A 21,202-nucleotide genomic window follows, 5' to 3' on the forward strand; every position below is an offset into this window, starting at 1 on the left:
AAAAAGAAAAAGACAAATTTAGGCTAGTCTGAATCTGTTGTGTGGAAGTGCAATACACTTCATACCTCCAGACTTTTGCATTAGAAGCTCTATCAAGACTACAAAATACTAAATAGTGAGGAATTTCACAGGTACTGACTTTCACAATTACAGGACTTTTGCTCCATTTCTGATACACATGTCCATCTGTCCCCTTTCTGGTCTATTAACCTCAGTCTTATTGCCAGACATAACCCAAAAAACTACTCCAGCAGCAAAAGCTGTCCTTGTGATGTGGATGATGGTGTCCATTAATGCATCAGTCAATAGAGGTCTCTAAGAAAATACAGATTTTTAAGGTGGTCCTTGTGGGAACCATGGTGCTGGGTAAGGGGAAGGAACACACCTTTATCATCTGTACAGAACATGCCAATTACCATCTCTCTGAAACCATCAGCCCTGTAATGTGCAGACACTCCATATTCTGCAGAACATGACCTCACTGTGACATGGCTTAACCAGCAGCAAAAGAGCTCATTAGCTATGCTTTGTGTAACTTTTCTCTTCTATTAATTCTCTCTCTAATCCAAATTAAGTTTTTAATTTTCAAAGTTCTTCAAAGACACAAAAAAGGCATTTCCTATGGGATGTAGAATATATACACATGCCACAGCCTGTACCCTTACCACTGTGTATGGCTCTTCTCTTAGATTCAGTAGCTCAAGTAGTTCTCCAAAATGAGATGAATCTTCTGCCTGGGATGTACAAACACATTCAGGCTGCATCCTTCTTGGACCATCATTCTGACTGGAAAATTGACAAACATCTTTAATTTCTCATTGCTGCTTTATTTCACAGCAAACCAAAGGAACTACTGAAACAAATTCCATTAAGGAGGGTGAGAACAGAGGCTGAACAAACAGTTGTGGACAGAACCTACACAAGACCAAGCAATGAGGTTATATTTGATAGCAGAAGCACAGAAAGTCCTGAGTATTGCATGATTTGAGTACCTACTGTTGTTTTGCAACTTCTGTTGCATTGTAGAGAAAGCATAATGCGAACTACCTGGCTCCATCAACCTGATACAAAGTCAGGAGGATGCTTCTCCTTTGAAAAGTCCTTTCCCCCCCTCCCCAGAGCTAAACAGATCTGTTCAGGACTGCTGCTATCACTATGGTTACAGCCAGCCTCTCCAGGAGCTCTTTTTGTACCACTGGCCCTAAGAGTAAGAGGGAGAAGCAGAACAACAGCATTGGGTCTGATGCAGGCTCAGGCACAGACAGGCTGGAGTCTAAATGTCTGCCTGGCCTGTGAAGGCAGGAGGAAAGGGTATCAAAGCTGGCTGAAGAACTGGAAGACTTGACAAGAAAAGCTGGGAAAAAAAAAGGAAAAAAAGCATAATTATGGTGAGAAACCCTCAGATTTTCAGTGCACCTTCGTGCATGAAAATAGAGTCTATATGCCTTACATCAGACAAGAGATGGGCATCTCTGGGACAGAATTCAGGTGTGAGGTGTGATGAATCAGCCCTTACATGTGCCTCCTTCCCTCCACATGTGCTTGAGTGTGAGGTTAACACAGACCAACTCTATTTTTCTCACTTCAAATTCAGTTAAGAATTATCTTTCTGCTTCAAAATGGCTATTCAGTTTGTCATTAATATATCTTCTTTAAGGCTTTCATTATTAAGTTTAAAGCACAGTTACAAAGAGTCAAGAAAGACATCACCGATTCTGTGTTATTTTTAACAGCAAGAACCCTTTCCAGCTGCTTATGTGGCCCTCATCTAGACCTCCACCAGCCAAGCTGTAAGCCTGGGGTTCACAGAGCCAGCACACCAGGCAACCTCTTGGGACTTCATCTAAAACTATCCAGTGAAATGGCAACCCCAACTCCCCACCATCTATTTAGTCCTGGACAGCTCCCTCCACAGTGTATTCTTATTCAAGGTGGTTCCTGTCTCCTGTGTGGCTTTCATTACAAGCACGAACTCCTGTTTTGGGGGATTTTGGGGGGAGTGGTGGTTGGTTTTAAATCCAAAAGTAATACAGCTTCAGTAGATCACATCCCTTCACTCTGAATTTAAAGAGTACTAATGTCTTCTTGTCTTACCTTCTCAAAGCACCTTAGGTTTTCATTAAGAAACTGCATAAATTTTAAGGTAATAGTACAGATTATCTGACTTATCTTTTGCTTCAATATTTTGACAATATAAAGATAAAAATTAGCTGAGTATTAACAATCATAATTTTTGGTGACACAGATGAGAATCTCAGTGACAGTAACTGTTGATAACAATATGGACTAGTTAATAAAGTATCCAGAACTTCACACTGAAGATGTACACTAGATGTTAATAAAAGTAATATCACTAATTAAATACTTTGGCTAGCATAAAGTTGAAAACTATCCTGCTTGCAGGAAATAAAACCATTCTAAATTTCTGCTGTGTGGAGTCAATAAATTCCAAAACAATAAAACAATTTGTGTAGTTGTTTTTTTTCTTCTGTAATATACCAGTTAAGAAGGAAGTTTCTCTTTTAAAGTCAAGCCGTTCTAAACTCCTGCCAGTGTAACCAAGAAAATTTCAGAGTCATTCTTAACATCAGTAATGGAACATGAAGTATTGTTAGATCCCAACTGTTTCTTTCCTCTGAAATCAATTGGGAGTATGACCCCAATAACTGATGGTGAAGTACAGAGGAAAAATTGTTTGTGTGCTTCTGCTAAGACATGCTTCTAGCTGCCATAAATCATGTCATTAATGACAAATTCCTAGGCATTGAAGTTAACATTTCTGTGGTAACAAACAGTTTCTAAGTATTACTAAAATTTGTCCACACTTGAACAGTGGATTACAGTAATGCTAAAGAGCACAGTATTATCTTTTTGTGCAACTCCATGGTTTATTTATTTGCTACTCAATATGGAACAGAGCTGAGAAGCATGGACACATTCTCACTGTTGGAATATGAGAGTCTCTCTATGGAAATATTTGAAGTTTGCAGTCTCCTAATGCTGATTGCTAACAGTGATATACACTTTACATCTCTTTTTGAAATTAAATTCCTCTCCATAGTCAAACACTGTATTTGAGAAAACCTTTGAATCTTGAAATCCAAAAATCTCTATCTGCTCTGCAAAAAAAGAAGGCGATTTAGCCAATATTGAAAATGTCCAAATCTGAACACCTGTCTTCAGTGGTCCAAGGCACCATTTTACAGCTGTTTTGGAAGAGATTTCCCACAGAAAAGATACCTTGAACTTTTGAGCATTATTTTAACATTTAACAGCATTCTCAAGCTTTCAGGCTACTTCGAAATTTAAAATCTCTGTGTTGTTAGGTAACAAAAAAAAAAAAAGAAAAAAAAGAAGAGAAAAAGAAGTAATGAAGTAGTAAGAAATCTGCTGTTTCATACTGTCACAGACCACAATCCCTTGTCAGTGTTCTGTTCCTGATATAAGAAATGAAAATGGTGCTGTGTGTCTTTGCATGCAACACAACCTAATTATCACTTGGTGTGCACAACTCTTCAATACTGACTGTACATAGTGTTTTCTCCAGCTAATTAATAACATGCGCTGACATCGTCTTCTGAAATTTGTTCTACCGGCAGCTCGAATAATTGCTATCAATGCCATTTCGTTTAGACCCCACCCACTTAAATCACTTTACTCCAAAACTAAGTTCAGCCAATTTATGGTAATATATGTACGCTACATTTCCCAATACTCCACGGATCACTCCGGTAGGCTTCAATTGCACAATAAAATTGTAGCAATGTATCCTCCCGAGTGTGGCTGGGTTGTAACCAAAACCCGTAGGGTACCTTAGATAACAGAGAAAAAACCCTTCTGGGGACATATTTCAGATGTTTTTGATAACAATGACACCATAACAACAGTCTGGACAAATCTAGTCTGTGTGCGCTTTTGGGATCCCTCAAGGCACTATTTTAAGCGTTCACGACAGGACCATGATGCAGACCGGGGAAGCATCAGCGGCTTCGTCTCCCCCGAGCCGCGGCTCCCCACCGGGACAGCCCCCGCGTGGGAGCAGCTCCGGCCGTGCCCGCCGCCACTCCGGGAAGCGGGAATGCGGGGGGGATCGGGGTCACCTGACTGCGCCGGGCCACCGATCTGCGGCGGCGGCGGCGGCGGCGGCAGCGCCGCTCGGCTCCGCTCCGTCCCGCCCTCTGCACCGGGCTAGGGGGCGGCGCTGCTGCGGCAGTAGCGCGGGGATTAGGCTGCGGGAGGATTAAGCCGCCGGCTGGAAATAGCAGCGTCGGCTCCCGGGCGTGGACGCCCAGCGCATCCCCGGCGGCGGCGGCGGCGGCGGGAGGGGGCAGCCCGCCCGGCACCTGGGGCTACCGGGGCCGGGGGGCCGGGGGGGGCTGCTGCGCCGCGGGGCGCCTCGCCAGCGGGCCGGGCCGGGCAGCGGTCGCGGCGGGGGCCGGCAGTGCCCTCCCCGGAGCGGCGGCAGGAGGACGGCAGGGAAGGACGCGCTGACAGGTCGGCCGCTGGCGCTCGGTCCATCCCGCTGTCCCCCCGCGCCGGGATGCTGCATGGCGCTGGGCGCCGCCGCCGCATCCAGCGGCTCCCCGCTTCCCGGCGCGGAGAGGGGGGGTCCCTGTCGGGGCCGGGGGTGGCGGTGGGGGAGGCACCGGGAGGGCAGAACATGGCGCAACGGTGCCATAATCTCGCACCGGGGAGGCGGCGGCGCGGGCGCTGCAGCGGGGCCGGGGCGCGGCGGAGGCAGGTGCGGGAGGGCTGCCTTCCCCCATCCCGGGGGCTCGCACCGTATCTGTGTGCAGCCTTCTTCAGCTGCCGTCATTATTTCCCCTTCATCTGTTCCTCGCAGCGTCTAAAATACCCTCCTTCCTGCCCCGGGCGGCTTCCAGCGAGGCAGAGGCTTACACAACGGGGCGGGGGGGCTGCGCCTCGGGAGGGGCCGGGCTGCCCCAGGGACCATTGTGCGTGTGGCGGGGCTGTGCCCGTGCCCGTGTGCGTGCGCCCCTGCCCCTGCCCGTCCCTCCGTGCCTTCCCCCGGCCGCAGACCCGGCATCTCCCCCTCCCCTCCCGTGTCTTTCGCCCCTGCAGAGCAGGCAGCAGCCAGCACGCCGTTCGAAGATGTCGGGTCAGACGCTGACAGATCGCATCGCAGCTGCTCAGTACAGCGTTACGGGATCGGCCGTAGCCAGAGCCGTCTGCAAAGCCACCACGCATGAAGTGATGGGGCCCAAGAAAAAGCACCTGGACTGTGAGCATCCCTTTTTGTTTCCCCAGCCAAGGCCCGGGGCTGAGGAGCCTGCCCGCAGGGCACTTTAGCGGGCCTTTGAGCCGGCTGGCTGTCACGCTTGCTCTAATCCAGCTTGCAAAGCATGAGGGTGATGGGAAATCTCCAGGAGAGGATGAGTTATTATTGCATTTCTTCTCTTATTGCATAATACTGCTCTTTCGGCCATTTTTTTTCCTCATGACCTCTTGCCTTTTATCCAGGAAGACAGTGGAAACAGCGCCTTATGGAGCAGGGGCTCGGAGGGGAGAGAATCACAGGGCAAAATGGACACGCGCTTGCCACTGCCTGCTTTGGTCAGGATTAAACTAGGATGGGATATACATAAATAATATTCCCAGAGCTGGTCAAGCACCAGCATGAGCGGGGCCATCTCCACAGCACTGCATCTCCACTTCTGAAGAGGTTCGGATGATGGCGTGCTTAAATGGCAAGGCACTGGGATAACTCTGTGCTGCAGACTGGGGCAACCTTTGGAGAGTTTAAGGGCTGTTGCTGAGGTCCCAGATATCAGACAGCAACTTTGTGAGCTGTCCAGTAGTGTGAGTCAATGTTTGATTGAAGATGGATGTTGGCTTTATCTCAGATTTTTGATCTGTTCTGGACTGACATTAGCTATTTAAGGCATGAAGCAAGGTTGAGGCAAAACCTTTATTGGAAAACAATGAGCTAGTCATGTTTCATCCTGACAATTTCACTTCAACTGTCTGCCCCTGCTTGGAGACACCAAGTAGTAGAATGGTGAAAGAATTTGGTTGTGGGATGTTAATTGGCCTTGTTTACCAGTAGAATCTCTGTCCAGCATTGAACTTGGCAGATCAACAGCAGGTGTTAATATCTAAAACTAAGTGGGCTTCCCATGGTCTTTTTGGACGTGGTAAGAGGTACATTCAAGTAAAGATCAGCAGGTTTTATACGAGGCAGTCTCTTGGCTGCTGGCCATTACTAAGTAATGCTGGTGCAGGTGTTTATAAGTACAGTTCTGATGATGCAGTATTTGTTAAAAGGGGGTAGCATTACTTCTGGAAAATAATTCCAGATTTCACTTCTAATGACTTTGTAGCTTACCCTCCAAGAAGCAAACAGTAGACTGGTCTTTCAGTATATCTAGATGCTCTTGCAATGTGTCCAAGAAATGCTGATGTAAGCAGCATTGCTTGAAGACTCATGGGAGTCTAAACTGTTTAAGTAGATAATTGGTCTTGATATCATATATTCTGTCATGTTTTCTTGTATATTTAAAAAAATCATCTTGGTTATTGATGTTTCTTCTATGTTGTTTTTTGGTAGCTGTCAACACTTTTTAATCTTTTTAAACACTTTAGGCTGTGTCTGGACTGTCCTATACAGACCATATCTCTTACTAGAAGCTTTAGCTTAAAAAAAGCATAGCTCATGTATTTGAAAGCGTGTTGTGTCTATGTGTCTCTGTGTTTCTGTGTGTATATACATATATAAATAAAAGTACTATCTGGAATAGGCAGGGTTAAAGTGAGGTAGGAGTAATCTACCAGTGTTATAGTAAGGACTGTAAAGGATTTGTGTTTGGATACTGGTGCTAATAGTACTATTCAAGAAAGTGGGTGTACAGAAGACAGAAGCAAGTAGAATTCCACAGAATTTCTTACCTACCTGCATGTCACGCATAAACGAGGAAAAGAAGTTAAAAGAAGTTATCATTTCCTGGGAAGACATATGTCTGCTCTTTTTTTTTTTTTTTTTTTCCTATTTTACAAGCTGTAAATAGCAGTTCAGAGTTTAATTGTCTGGGTGCATTTCAGGTCGGATAAGTAGCTTTTGAAGATGTGAAGAATGAAAGGTAAAACTTCCCAGTGCCTTACAATAAGTTTTATGTATGAAGGGTTTAGACAATTAAAAATTGAGATTCCAGAGTGATGTTTGGAATGATGCCTTATGAAGATCTGTAATTCTGGTATTAGCATTGGTCTTCTGTGTCCTTAGGGAACTCCATAATTTTATTTAGTGTCTTAGAGGCCAGGTGTCAGGTCACATAACCTCTCTTCCACTGCCCTACTTAGCAACTGGGCTTTGTAAATTAAATTGAGAGATCAACTATTTGACATGGGTTAAGTAGTCCTGTAAGGATAGGATACAATAATGCCTGTTCTCATATGTTTGCTGCAGAAGATAATAATTACAGAGGGTTATAGGGAGATCATAGGTGACAAGGTGAAAGGTGGTGTGTAAGTAAGGGAGAAAAGAACAGAATTAGTGTTTTCAATGTAGAAAAGCTGAGCTGCTAAATGTTTACTTTCGTGTGGTTTTCTGTACTTGTTATAGGTTTCAAATCCAGACTGTAATATAGATGCTGCTGTCTTTTGGCATGGGCTCTCGGTGCTGGACAGGCTGGTCATGAGAAGGAGCACTAAAGTATCATTTGGCTGTTATCTTATGCTTGTTAACAGGATTTACCATTTTCTTGAACTCCAGATCTCCTACTAGTGAATTTTCAACAACTGCTGGAAGTAGTGCCAGATGGCATTAAATGAGCTTCTCAGGTCCCTGTGGTGGGAAAAGGAATGTAAATCTAGGATGCTCTGATGGTGTGGGACAGTCGAGCTCTGATCATTTTTGTATTACAAAACTGTTGTAATCCAAAAGTTGTCTAAAAATCACCACATTTATAAGGATTCCTATCTTTCAGCTAACCAATGTTTGTTAGCTAAATTATTATTCCTGTGAAGGAGTTAGCAACTTTATTTTGATGCAGTGGGAAGGGCCATTGCAGTGTGTGAATGAGGCATATGGGCTACATTAAGGATATATAAGCTGAGCATTCAAGTGGGAAGGCAATACTTGTGCACAGCATAGGAGCTTGATTCTTAGAACTGTTCTGAAAGATGTGTTAAGGCTTCACTGAGGGCTTAATTGTGTGGGCCAAGTAAAAGTCTGCTTCAAGCCTCAAATGGGAATGACTCTGATGGTATCAACAGGGAGATGCTTTTGGAGAAGGGAAATAATATAACTTCCAAATGTGAAACCACCTGATATATGAGGGAAAAGTGGGTAAATCTCAATTCAGCTCTTTTTATAGAATCTCACTCAGAAACAGACCTTCAAGCTTTCATTTAGGGAAGTGGATTGGAAACTAGTGAGGTTGTTGCATCTGCAGGTGGTTGTAACAAGTTCCTGTTTGTGAAAATGATAGAAATGGCTGGGATTTTCCTTGACTTATTTTGCTGAGTGAATTGCTTTGCAGCAGGAGGAAGTTTTGCAGTGTGTATTCTGAAAAGACCACATGTGTCTCCTTACTTCTTCAAAACAGTTCTCATAAGGTAGAGGACCTTCTCAGAGGCCTGATCAAGAGCTGGGAGATGTTTGCAAAAAGTCAAAACAAAGCAGATGAATAGCAGGATTTGATTTTCTGTGGCTGTGAAAATGACTTGTGTGTCTGCTGGAACTTATTTTCATCCCAAGTCTAATTTTGCATATTTGCATCTACCTGGCAAGCAGAGGCTCTAAAAAAGAAGTTTATAGTTTAATTCATGGTGGTAAACTGAACTGCAGGGCTGGTGTCAGTATTTTGCTTGTACAGACACTTCTTTCCTGCCATGTTCTACCTTTCTTCTGCAGTCTCTGGTGTTGACCTAATAAGTTTGAATCACTTTGCTCTTTAGTGTTGAAATAGAATTGTGTGTTGACCAAAAGCAGTGTGTTAAACTTTTTTGCCTAGGCTCAGTAAAGATGATGTTACTGGGTCCCACAGGTTAGCCTTAGAAACCTCTGTCTTACTCCTGGGGAATATGTCTGTCTCTGTTTTTTGGGAAAAGCTGGAGGTCAGTGGAACTACCTGGAGTCCCTAGAGTTCAGTGTGTGTTGACTCAGTGGTTAAAGGACAGGGTTAACTAAGATGTGCATATTTCAGAAGTTGTTTGCTGTTGAAGTGATTTGGGGAGTGTTCCAGGACTGCTGGCACTTGTGGCCCTCTCCTAGTGGGAATAGTGGTGCAGATGTACTGCATTGCTCTGAAGTCCAGGTGACACTTGGGCTCTACAGCTGTGGGAGTATCTTCAAGAGAATTGCCAAGAACAGAGTCCCTGTACACACTGGGCTTAATCCTTCACATTTTACTAATGAAACTGCTATTATGTCTCACTGTATCTTGTATTGCAGTAATTCTGTGTGTCAGAGAACTGACTTTGTTTAAATGTTACTGCTGAAGATCAGCTGGAATACTGTGTCTCAGTTTTTGTTGTCATAGCTGGTGTGGATTTTATAGTGTGAACTCCTCTGTCACCCCAATGACTTGCTCTCACACCTGAAATGAAAAACATCCAAGCAAGCAGTTATTTATTTTAATACTTTATTGGATGTTGGATTAGCACTTTTATTGTGTGTAAGGACTCATCATCAGTTTTTATGTTGAATGGCTGCTTCTGTGGGCTTCTACCATGTCCTTTCCCAAAAGGGTATTGAGGACACACTTCATTTGTAGGCATGCAGATCTTTGAATAGGAGTAGAAATAAATGTCTGTCATGGGTAAGGTGAGGTAATAAGAACACTTGTTAGATTAGTTGTTCTTGAGTATTTAAGTGGCATTAACTTTCAATTCCCCCCCAGCCCCATACTTTTTTTAAGGCATGTGTAATACCAAGAGAAGGCTGCCCTAATCAAGCTAAGACACTTGGCCAATTCTTCAAAATATATTTGAATCAGGGTAGAAGTTTGAATTCATGTTAAGATCCAAATGTTGAAATATGGGCAGTATCACTTGATTCTGTGCATTTCAATTGTTCTATGAGTAAGTTGTCTTATGGTGCAATGCCTAAGGAAAAGAAGAGGGAAGATGAGAGAACAGGAAAATGAATAGGCACTGTAACGTTAACCTTTTTTTCATGTAAGCAGTGTAACTTGATAAAGATTGACTAGTCCTGAGGGCAGGTATTCTTAGTCTTTTTCAAGAGTAAGCAAAATCCTTCTGTTAAACATGTTTTTTCAAGGTCATGGATGACAAATTCTAGGACAAGTCAGGGCTTTCTGTTGTACTGACTTCCATTGTAGACCTTGATAATGGAGTAGCTTTTTATGAGATGGTCAGAATGGCAGTAACCAGAACATGGTTCTAATCACTCCTATTTAGTAGTTGAGTATGCTTCATAATAGTCTCATAGTGTTGCTCCCTTAGATTTTGGCAGCAATTGAACATCTTCTAAATGACAACAAAAAAAAATCTGCAGGTTTGATTGATTTTCTGTGTTTTGATTTGATCTGTGTCTGATTTCCCAGCCTCACTCTTAAACACTTTATCTTCTGTGCATCTTTACATGGGCCTTTCACACTAGTGAGGAATTCTGTGAAGTCTCCTAGAAAATGCTCTGTAGGTATGGTCAGCCCATGCTTCTGTGTCTCTGCCATGTGAAAGATCCTCTGTAGTGCTTAAAAGTAGATGACAGCATAACTTTGAAGGTCATAAAGCATTTTGAAGGCTACTCATTTTCTCTGCTTCTAGCTGCACTGAGAAATGGTAGCCATAGAGAATTTCCTGCTCCCACAGCTCCCATTTTTGAAGAAATGGTAGTGTAGTAGAGGCACACTGCTTTTAGCATTTTCCTACTGCTGCTCAGGATTCTTGAGACTACTTTGCTCTTCCTGCCCTGCTTACCTTCCCCCAGTGCTGGGTGTCCATGACAAGTTGTTGGCTGCAGGGCTGGCTTCCATAAGAGACCAGGATGTGCTCTGTGCCAGACACAGCCAGGTCCATAGTGGATCTGCTGCAACACACAGCTGAGCCCATCCACAAAATTTGTGGCACCTCAAGGAAAACAAACCAGAGAAAAAGCAGAAAATACTGAACAGACAGAGGAAGTGGGAAAAAGAAATAGCAAAGGGAACACCAAAGTTAGAGGTGGAGCAGGAGGTACAGGATGCACTCCGTGGTGCTGGAGCAGATATGCTCTGCAACATCTGGAAGAGCCCCCTGTTCTCTGAAGTCGCAGTGCAGCATTTCCCAGTGCTGCTAAAACCTTGCCATGTGCATAGAGTTCACTCCCTGGCACTGAAAAAAACAAAGGGATAGACCTTCCTCAGTCAGCTCTGGACATACAGTATTGCTGAAGGAGCTGGCTCCAGTATTTCTGAGGATAGGGAAAAATTGGGGTTGGAGTGATAACATTATATCCCTTCCCTATGCCTTAGCATAGCCTAAAGGTGAGTCCAAACAGTATCAAACAATGTCCTTAAGTTACCATGCCCTGTTCCTTTTTTGGAGCACAGATCAGGATGATAGTAAGGGTGGAAAAAGCACAAGTTCTGTTGTGTGCCTTGGGTAAATACAGGAGCCTCACCAATGAGTGATAAACCTTGCACCTCCAAGCTTCAACACATGGCATGCAGATTAGAAATAATCTGGCTGGTTTGGAGTGAGGGCTTTCAAATACCATGAAAATGAAAAAGCAAGGAGTAAAGCAAGCAGGAAATCAGGGTCTGGATGTCATTGCAGGAGATATAAAGAAAAGGATGGGTCATCTGGCACAGGACTGAACCCTGAACTCAGACTAAATGAGAAGATAGAAGAAATTTTCCCAGTAGGCTGGCAGGCAGTGATCTGTAGCGCAGGGTTTGCAGCAGTACTTCTGTTCCTCTGAGTCAGCAGTATCAGCAAGATTGCAGTGTGCAGCCTCACTGGTGAGTTGATATTAGAGTATCCCACCCCATCAGATTCAGCAAGGCTGCTTGATTTTCCTTCTGTCCAAAATTTTGCTTGGATGAGAGGTGGTGGCTTAAATTAAGCTGAAAAAACCAGATGTTGGCAATTGCTGGAAGGCAATTGGAATACTTGGCAGAGGCTAGCTTGTCACTTTGCAGAGTATGGTAAGGTCTGCTTTTTCTGGAATCTTGCAAACCATATGCTGGACCTTTAAAACTGTTTTTAATGCTTTTTATCTTGCTATTTTGATCATGTTTTCTTCAGAGCTGGCTGAAAAAACTGAAAATCAATACAAAACATGTTTTGTTTGTGCTCATAAAGTCTTCTCTTTAGGTTGTGAAACACATTTACTAAAGCAGTTGAGAGTTGAAGTTCACTGAGAGAGGGAATGTAGTATACTATCTATCTGCACTAGCGATAGTCCAACACAAGTGATGTTGGACATCAACCTTGAAATGAATGTAGGTGGAATACTAGAACAGTATTTTCTGGCAAATGGGGCATTCACTGGGCATCAGGGCTTGGTTGTAGGCACAGGAAATGACAGTGCACAATATTACAACTGACTTCTGGACCAGCCAAGTCTAAATACCTTTCTGTGTCTCTTTTCTGCCCAGGATAATGTGATCTTGTACTTTGCTGTAGATTACATCTGTATCTTAATTTAGTTTAATGAAAGGGATTGGATGCCAAAAGGCCCTGATGTTATGCTAATGTGTGTCTTTATGTAATTTTTACTCTGGCCATCTGAGCAGAGGCAGCATATCAGTCAGTTGCCTTTCCCAGAGTCTGTTTTTTTTTTAGCTATTGATAAAACTCAAATGTGTTATGATGTTTTTTGTAGAGGGGATTTTGTGAGTAGATAGACATGATCATGCTTGAAGACCACCAAACCCTTCCTCTCACGTACTGAGAGCTGCAGGTTGCTGACAGGACGTGCCTGCAGCTTGGGTCTGACTTGTGGCAATCAATTTCTTTTGATTGTAAGCCAATATACAGAATTACCACAGGTAAAAAGCAAATTGGCAGGAACTCCTGTGTTGCAACTGGGCCTCAGAGTTCTGACAAAACAGTTGAGCCATATGCTTGGACAAAGTTTCTTTACTGACTCAAAGAAGGAATAAAAAAGAAAACAGCATTCTTTGCTCATTGTTTTTAAGTGTTTAGGAGACTGAGATGAAAACACTGGTAAAGATAGATTGGAGAGTTTGGTGTCCACTTGAGCTAAGATTGTTCTACCATGCACTTAAGGGACCAAAGAACACATCTTTTCAAGAAAGTGTCTTAAACTTTTTTCTGTCCTAGGAGGTGATACAAGGCTGTGGCTTGACTGCTGACAGTACAGTGCATCACTTCAAAGTGACTCTTGGCTTTGCATGAGAGCAGATGACATGATGGCAGCAGGTGCTTCCATAGCAGATGGTCAGGGGTTAGCCTGCAGAGCCTGGCAGGCTCCTGGTGCCTCTGGCATAGTTTTGTTATATATCTTAAATCACTCTGATACTTTACAGAATGTTCTAAAATGGTCCTCCAAGAAGTGAGAGAAAGACAGGACTGCTTGAAGCATGAATAAAAGATGCTGACTTGTCGCCCACATTGTTTAAATGTGTGCAGGGTTACCAGTGGTGGGGAAGGTGCTCAGAGTAGGGGGGTGGAGGGTGATCCTGCCACAGTGTGGGACAGCACTGCGAGGGCCACGTCTCTAACATGACTGGAGAGATGACCTAGATGCACTTCAGGGGGAGTTCAAACTGCTTTTCACAGGACTCTTCCTTTCACTTCTTGCCTCAGGGAGTGTAGGGCTTGTATGAAGGGGACAAGCCAGCTGGCCTGCTTCCTGCCTCTGAAGGCTGCTGTTTCTCATGATATATATAAAGGTCAAATATAGATTAAAACTTTATCTTATCATTGCATCAGTCTTTTAGCAGCCATGGAGTTTTCAAATCCAACCCTTTCAAATGGAGACTTGGGTTTGGATCCTTTTGCATGACTGGAATCCAGAGTATGTTTATTGTGCTTGTAGCTCCTAATCTTAAGTTTTATATCTTAATCTAAATGTATTTATAGGAGAATGTACATTCTGCTAAGGCACAGCAAGCCAGAAGCAACTCACCATGTTTAGTGTGCCAGTGTTTTGAAAACATGTATGTTTTATTAGGAGTGATGTTCTGTTGCTGGCAAGTGAAACAATGGTATTTTCGTATGTGAGCCTTACCTGCAACTTTCTGATCTGATCTTTCATTCTTTGAAATGACTGTGAAAGACTCTACATTAGAGTTTTTCTGGTTTTGCAAAGTTGATTTGAACTTCAGATTGCTTTGTTGATGGTGAATGGCAAAAGTGTTAACAGGCAAGGTTTGCTATGTTTGTGATAGGTGAGTTTAAAGAGCTGCTTCTTGTTCATCAGAAAGCTGGAAATTGCTTAGACAGTATTATGAGAAACTACCTTTCAAATATCATGCTCCATATGATGCTAAAGTGTTAAATTGACACTTCTGGGTGTTCCAGTCTAGAGATCTGACTCTGCACAAAGCTTCTCTGCCTGGATGTGAGCCTGTGTGATGGATTCCAAGTTCCTCACTCATCAGTAGCTTGATAGGAGACTTCTACTGCCAGTGGCAAATGTATAATCCAGAGGCATTGGTGAATTCAAACTGTTGATAGCAACTTCGTACTGTCAGTTTTTTTTTAATCCTTGTGTTCAGTAGTCCTTACTGCATCTTCTATCTCTCAGGTGGATGTTCCATTGAATTTAACATTTTGGGGTTTTTTGCAACAGCAATAAATCTGCAGTATGTGGTAGGCTACCAGATCATGTTGAAGAGTCAAGTCAATTGGACGTAGACCTCAATGTTTTCAAGATTTTTGAGATTTTAACTCACCTGTTTGTGTGGCAGAAGAAAAGGAATATTGTTTAACTGGTGTAGTATGAGGGAATGGACAAAAAGGAATTGAGCAGGTCCATATTTACCTTTTTTTTTGTTTTTCATAGCAAGGAGAGGGTAAAGCTGTGTGTAACTGTGTCATTTTGTTAAAAAGACAAGGCACAGCATTCACATATGAGGCTGCCATCTGGTTTTATGAACTCTTCTGCCTTATGGTAGATACACAGATACAATACAATGGATTGGAATTATAGTAGCCATGTTAGAAAGTACTTGCTGCTTGGTTGGAGCTGCTTCAATGTGCTTCCAGGAGGTCATACTGTTGCACTGGCTCGTGCAGAGGCTTGTATTGCATTTGATTTCTTTTTCCTACAGGTATGTTCATGTTTTCAACAGGGCTGCCTGCATGGTTGTGGGCATATCATTCCTAGTTAAAAATTTCTTGTTGTGTTATTATGGGGCATCCACTGATGAAAAAACTGGACTCAGAATAATTTTGCTGAGGGAGTAGTAAAAGTATGGACCATGGTCTGGATATTGAGTCAGATGTGTCAGCTTCTGAGGCTGCCTAGTCAACTGATCTCTTTCCAGCACAAAGGCTGTAGCTAGTTACCATGTCACTGAAGTTGTTTGCACATTGTCTCATCCCCACCCAATTTTTGTTTTGTTTTGTTAATGTATTCCCAAAATGTAACATCTAAGTGTTAGAGCTGGAACATCAGGCTTCTTGCAATATGTTTTCAGTCTCGTTCAGCTTTTTAGTGGATTACAAATTGCTGTTCTGGGCAGAGTTGATAGTGTAGTGATAGTTTCACTTCTAGCAGTTTATTAAAACCAGATGGTTTTCTGTGGAAAGGAGATAATTTGGGGATAGAATTCTTCTCAGACTGAAAGAGCTCAGGTACCATGCCTCAGCTGATTACCACTTTCTGCCAGATGTGTTTGGAGTGTAAGATCAGCCCAGCATGTAAAGGCTGATTAGGATTAGAAATTGCTGCAGTGCAGAGATTACAGTAAATGGCCCAGTGCTACTGTGGCAAATATGAAATCCTTGTGTTTCCAGTGTAGCTGTACTCTCTACCTAAAAGCTGCAGTTGATCCTGTTGCTGATATTCCAGTGAGCTCCCAAGTGATAATAGTTATGAATTGATGCAGTCAAGAGGTAATGTTGGGGGTTGGTCACTTTCATTGAAAAGATAATCACAGGCCAATGCTGGAATCCTGGTATCAGGCTGTGAATGTGCCTAATGTCAATAGGCAATTGACAATAGTAATTTAAGTAGACTTTATTGACTGTTACCCTTCTAAGCAATAATCTTACAAGTGTATAATCCCTTTAAAATTGCTCTGTTGTTTGCAGCAAGAGCCAAGATGCAAGAGAACTGTCACTTTAATGCTTGTATGGATGGAGAGAACAATTCCCGTAGAGGAAATTGAATAAATGCTTTGAAGGCTAGGCAGAAGATTGGCTGGTGTTTCCAGTTTTGTCTCTAAATTAATGTGTATTTTGGTTAAGGCTTCCAGGTTGGAAGTGCTGAAGGAAATGTCTTGTAGAATGAGGTCTGAGATTTGCCATGCAGGATAAAAGTTCCTTTTCATGCAAAGTTATTGGTCAAAACCTATTTATAATGTTGGCAGGGTTTTTTCCATGTCTCTTCTTCCCCCAGCCATATTACAATAGGATGGGAAATAACATTTCTTCAAGACAGCCGCTGTTATATTTTAATCTTATAACCATTGGTTGGTGTCCACCAAATACAAATGGATTTTTTCATATCTTAAACTGTTAAGAACTGTGCAAAAAAGGCACTGCAATAATGATTTGTGACTCAGCTCTTACTTCCAGTAAATCAATAAATGAGAGAAGTGGCACATTTAGCTCCAGAATTACTTGGTGTTTCATATCAACTTAAGCAGAAATGCTTAATTCTTGTATTTGAGCAGAAAAATGCATGTTTCTGTTGAGCTAGTTTTGGAGCAGAATTTGTGTGGAAAGAGGGTTGGAAGTGAGTTCTGTGGGTGAGAGGAAAAGATCATTAAAGCTGTGATTCCTCATCTTTCCTCTACTTTGGTGAACTTGTGTTATTGCCTGAGACAGATTCTTTGCTATTCAAAGTGAGTGAATTCTGTACAAATGAGGTTCAAGACTGAGCTTCTTATGACTTTGGACAGGGAGAAGATTCCATGCTTGATAACTAATACTTTTCCTGTAGTGAAGATGCTTTAAAAAGCTGTGGTAGCAGTAATGGGGAAGAAAGCAGGCAGAATTCTTGGACCATGGGGCCTTTCCCCCTTTGTTTGTTGTTCTGGCTTTGTGTGTGGGGGGCTAAAAAGGTGCTTTCCATAGTATGTTTCTACTAGAATGTTTGTGTAGCCTATCTTCTGTTTTTCCAGGTATATAATTCCTGAGTAAAGAAGAAACTTTTATTCTTCTGACTGGTTGCATCACAGGTGTCAGCAAGGTCTCAGACTTTGTTCATAAAACAAATATCTATTGTATATTAACAAATATATTAATATCTATAACCTATATTAATCACTAATTAATTTGCAGTCTTTAAGACTATACTTAAAACCTCAATGAGTGCTCCTTAACACTTCTTTGTGTTGAAGTATTTGTCCTTTGTTCTAAATATTGTCCTTGTTCTAAGTATTTGTCCTCACAAGAGTCTGAGCTTCTGCAGCTCAGCTGGCCTGAATGTCAGTTCTACTACTCTCCTTGAGAGAACTCCAATGTAAACATTAAAGGTAGTGCACACTGTTCTGCCCAGTGCACAGAGGCAGTGGAGCTCTAAGTTCTGGGAACTTTTATGTAAAAAGTATTCATAGTTTATGAAACTTGAAGGAATTGCTTAAAGCAAGATCAATTTTTTTTTAACACAGTGTAGTCACACTTTCCCCCATTATTAGAGAGACAGCTTATTCCCCCATTATTAGAGAGATAGCTGCTGTAGTTGCACCCTTTTAGATCCAGTAGAAGACCATCTGATGGTTGGCTTTTATTTCCTGTTTCCAAGAGAGCTGAACCTGAACCTCTCAGGAGGAAAATCCATACATGTAAATAATTAAGTGCAGCATAACTGATGTAACACTGCTAATGCGCTAGGGTGATTTTTGCAGATGACTTAAAGCCAAATATCTTGAATGATATGTTGGTTAAAGAGGGGTGCAAACCATATGGAAGTATGTTGGAATAAAATCTAGCAGTGTGTATGGGCAGTAGATGTTTCACGTTGTTTCAAAGAGGTATTTGATAATATAGGAGGGGGTGCACTGTTGTATTTTAAAAGGAGCAGTGGGGTAATAGGATGATTCTAAGGTTAATTAAAATCTCAGGTTATGAAATTGGAGGATACTTCAAGAGAAATTTGCTAGTACTCAGTCATTTACCCTGTCTCTCTGCAGACCCTTCATGTGATTGATAGGTTCTGCAAAACACTTAATATTTTGGGTAGTACAATATGCCTGTGAGTAGGCAGAGAGGAAGAAATAGTATATAAAAGCTTGTCTTGGTGTGGGGTGCTGTTGTGTGGTCAAAGACTGATTGTTGTGACCTCTCAAGCTTCAGGATCTGCTGCAAGTATTTGTCCTCATGAGAGTCTGAGGTTTATTTTGGAAGTAGGAGGTATTTGAAGTAAGGCTGGAGAGAGGAGGTAGCACCCCAAGAGCTACAGCTGCATTATTGGGATTGTAAAATACCTGGAGAGCACATGCTCAGTGGAAGATTGTGTTTAGGTGTCTTGAGTTGGCATAGGCATGGATGTTCCAAGGCAATATCTGCAAGATGCTGGACTTACATAAAAGGCTTGCTGGCATCAAGGTGAGATACAGCAACCCTTGAGGCAGACTTTTGGGGAGGAAGGAGGAGACAGCATGCACTGCTGTTGGGGTCATTGTTACAAGCCAGACCAAGATGTGCGTTTGTGTTGACAGGGCAAGCTGGAAGTGAAAATAATAAATGATAAATTATAACCTCAGAAACAAATTTAAACTCTTTTCCATGGAATTGCCTGATAGTCAAAGAAAACAACATTCAAATTAGCTGATGTTCTTATGAGCAATTGTTGCAGAAGCAGAAACTGGTAACTTTGTTCTGCTTTCTGATACCATTTTGTGGTCAGGTTTCTGCAGACGGGGAAGTTCAGCTCTTGCATTTGTTAGCACAGTGCTCCAGTAGCTTCCTAATACAGTTCTGTCTTGCAGGGGAGGGACTCTACTCCTACTTGCCTACTTAACTTTCTTAGTTGATGCTTGTAAACTCTTACTCTGAGCTGCTTCTTTCTGTTCTTGGCTAGCTTGGGTTTGGAACAATCCTGCATTTCCTTTTCAATAGGTTCAAGGTATTATTTAAATACTTGGACGTGAGAAAAAAACTCCTGAAATCTATTGTAGCATTTGAGTAATAGTGAGGAAGGTCTGTAAGGGGGTTACTGCTGGAGAGATTTGGCAAAGTTTAGGAACTGAATGTATGACACAGCTCAGATGCTGAGGCAGCTTGTGTGTTAATTCAGTCTGGAATGACAGCTGCTCTTAAGTTGGCACTGATATTTCTCTGAACAGAGAGGTCTTGTGCTCTGCTGTTGTTTCTCTGCATATTGAAATGTAAATTGTGAATAATTAATAATGAACTGGGAAATCCCAGGTCTGCTTATTAGAGAATTTGGGGGGGAGGGGACAGGGCAGGGGGGCCAAAACAAAACAGGAAAAAAGCCCTGCCCAGATCCAGGATATCATCTGGAAAGGTAAAGGACTAAGAGTTTCTTTAAAGTATTGTATAATCTCTCTCATTAAGAAAAAAAAAAGGAACTAGAAACTAGTTTTTAATGAAATTGAAAGAATCTGAAATTCTGAAACCTTTGAAGCATTCTTACTGTTCCCTTTTTTTACCTTATGAGCTTAACAAACACTAAAGCTAGTCCCATCCTTTAGTGGGCTCTGAACCCTCTACCATTCTTCCTCTCTTTGTCAGGTTTGTCTTTTTATTAATGGAGGTGTTAATTGAGGAAGAGAAGCAAACCTAGAGTATTATTAAGTTGCAGTTGTCGTAAGTCAGGGTGAAAAAATTGACCTGTCCAAGAGCTTAAAGACTGCAGTTTAGATTTAAGTTACGGTGACAGAGAATTTATAACCATTTATTTCTTCTACTGCATTGATTTTCCATCTCAAAGCTTAACTAGAAAAAGTATATTGAAGTAAAATTATATATTTTTTTAAATATCTTTAGTTGGAGAAGTCTTTAAAATAGCAACTACAAAAATGTGAAGAGAGGAAGTAGGAGAAATCACATATTGTGATTTGGCAATTGTGATTTAGTCCCACAGTAAACAAATGGATTCAAATAAAGTATATATAGATCTTCATTCTCCAGTTACTTCACTTCTGTGAAATTTGTGGAAGTAGCACTTGCTGCTGCTGCAGTACAATTCAGATCTCTGACTGTGCTTGTAATTTGTATTTGAGCTCAGTGTCTGGGTTTGGGGATTAGCTGTCAGTGTACTGGATGCCTGCAGTAGCAGAAACTTCTTCAGGAAGGTACCTTTAATCCTTGTTTGCCCTACTTGTGTGTGCCCCAAATGGAATCAACTTTGCAAGATTATTCATATGGTTTCTGTTGGGTTGTTCTTCATCTGTTTCTTCTTAAAATTACCTTTTTTGTATTAGCAAATGTACCTGTGATTTCCTTGGAAGACTAATCTTTGTTGTCTCTTGTCCACCCAGCAAATGTCTGAATCTGTATATTTGGAAAATGTGGTTTCTAGATTTTTTTCCTGCATATGATTTATTTTTCTTTGTATCTGTTCTTCCTTACCACATTAAAGTAAAATTATTTTTTCCAACTCTTATTTTAAAATTTAGCTTAGCCACCAAACCCTGCTGCTCAGTTTTGTAAAGTTAGCTGTGCTGGTGCTTCATTCCAGATGCTGATGGGTGCTGGTTAAGCTGAGACTCTGTGATACTGGGAAAAGAAACCCAGGAAATTTGAATACCTTATCTTTGTGGTGTGACTAAATAGGAAACAGCTCTGCAAGAATTATTCCCCCACCCCCAATCTCCTTTTTCTGGCCTCAGATGACAACTGACATCTTCATGCATGGTTTAATTCTTTTCTGTGCACTGAAAGTAGTAGACTTAATTTTAATCATGCCTCTCTATTTTGCACACTATAATTACTCATGTCCTAAAACATTCAGAGCTTCAGACTGAGATGCTGTACCCTCCAGCAGTTTGGAGAAGAGACAGAAATGACTGAGTGACTTCAGAAGCAGTGCTGTGGCATCATATAGCAGTGCCTTGTTGTCTCCATTGCCAGCATCTCTGTGGATGGACTGCTCTGGGGTTTCATTGTCTAAAGTGCACCAAAACACAATTTA

At 42.0% G+C, this 21,202-nt stretch overlaps 1 protein-coding gene across 2 annotated transcripts in view; it reads left to right on the top strand.

Moving 5' to 3' along the window:
- The first annotated feature begins 4,221 nt into the window (after nt 1–4,221).
- Nucleotides 4,222–21,202, top strand: part of SNAP91 (synaptosome associated protein 91) — a 63,524-nt gene continuing 46,543 nt past the window's right edge. Inside the window, exons 1-2 of one of the 2 annotated variants that reach the window (XM_071443779.1) lie at nt 4,222–4,494; nt 5,088–5,242. In XM_071443779.1, the coding sequence (XP_071299880.1) occupies nt 5,113–5,242 (130 nt within the window). In that variant the 5' untranslated portion in view covers nt 4,222–4,494; nt 5,088–5,112. Of the gene's footprint in view, nt 4,495–5,082; nt 5,243–21,202 lie in introns of both variants that reach the window. The other variant, XM_071443787.1, reaches the window with a different exon arrangement.

This window comes from Agelaius tricolor, unplaced genomic scaffold (assembly GCF_023055355.1).
Source record: "Agelaius tricolor isolate 1412-34295 unplaced genomic scaffold, bAgeTri1.0.p SCAF_1, whole genome shotgun sequence".
Lineage (NCBI taxonomy): Eukaryota > Metazoa > Chordata > Aves > Passeriformes > Icteridae > Agelaius > Agelaius tricolor.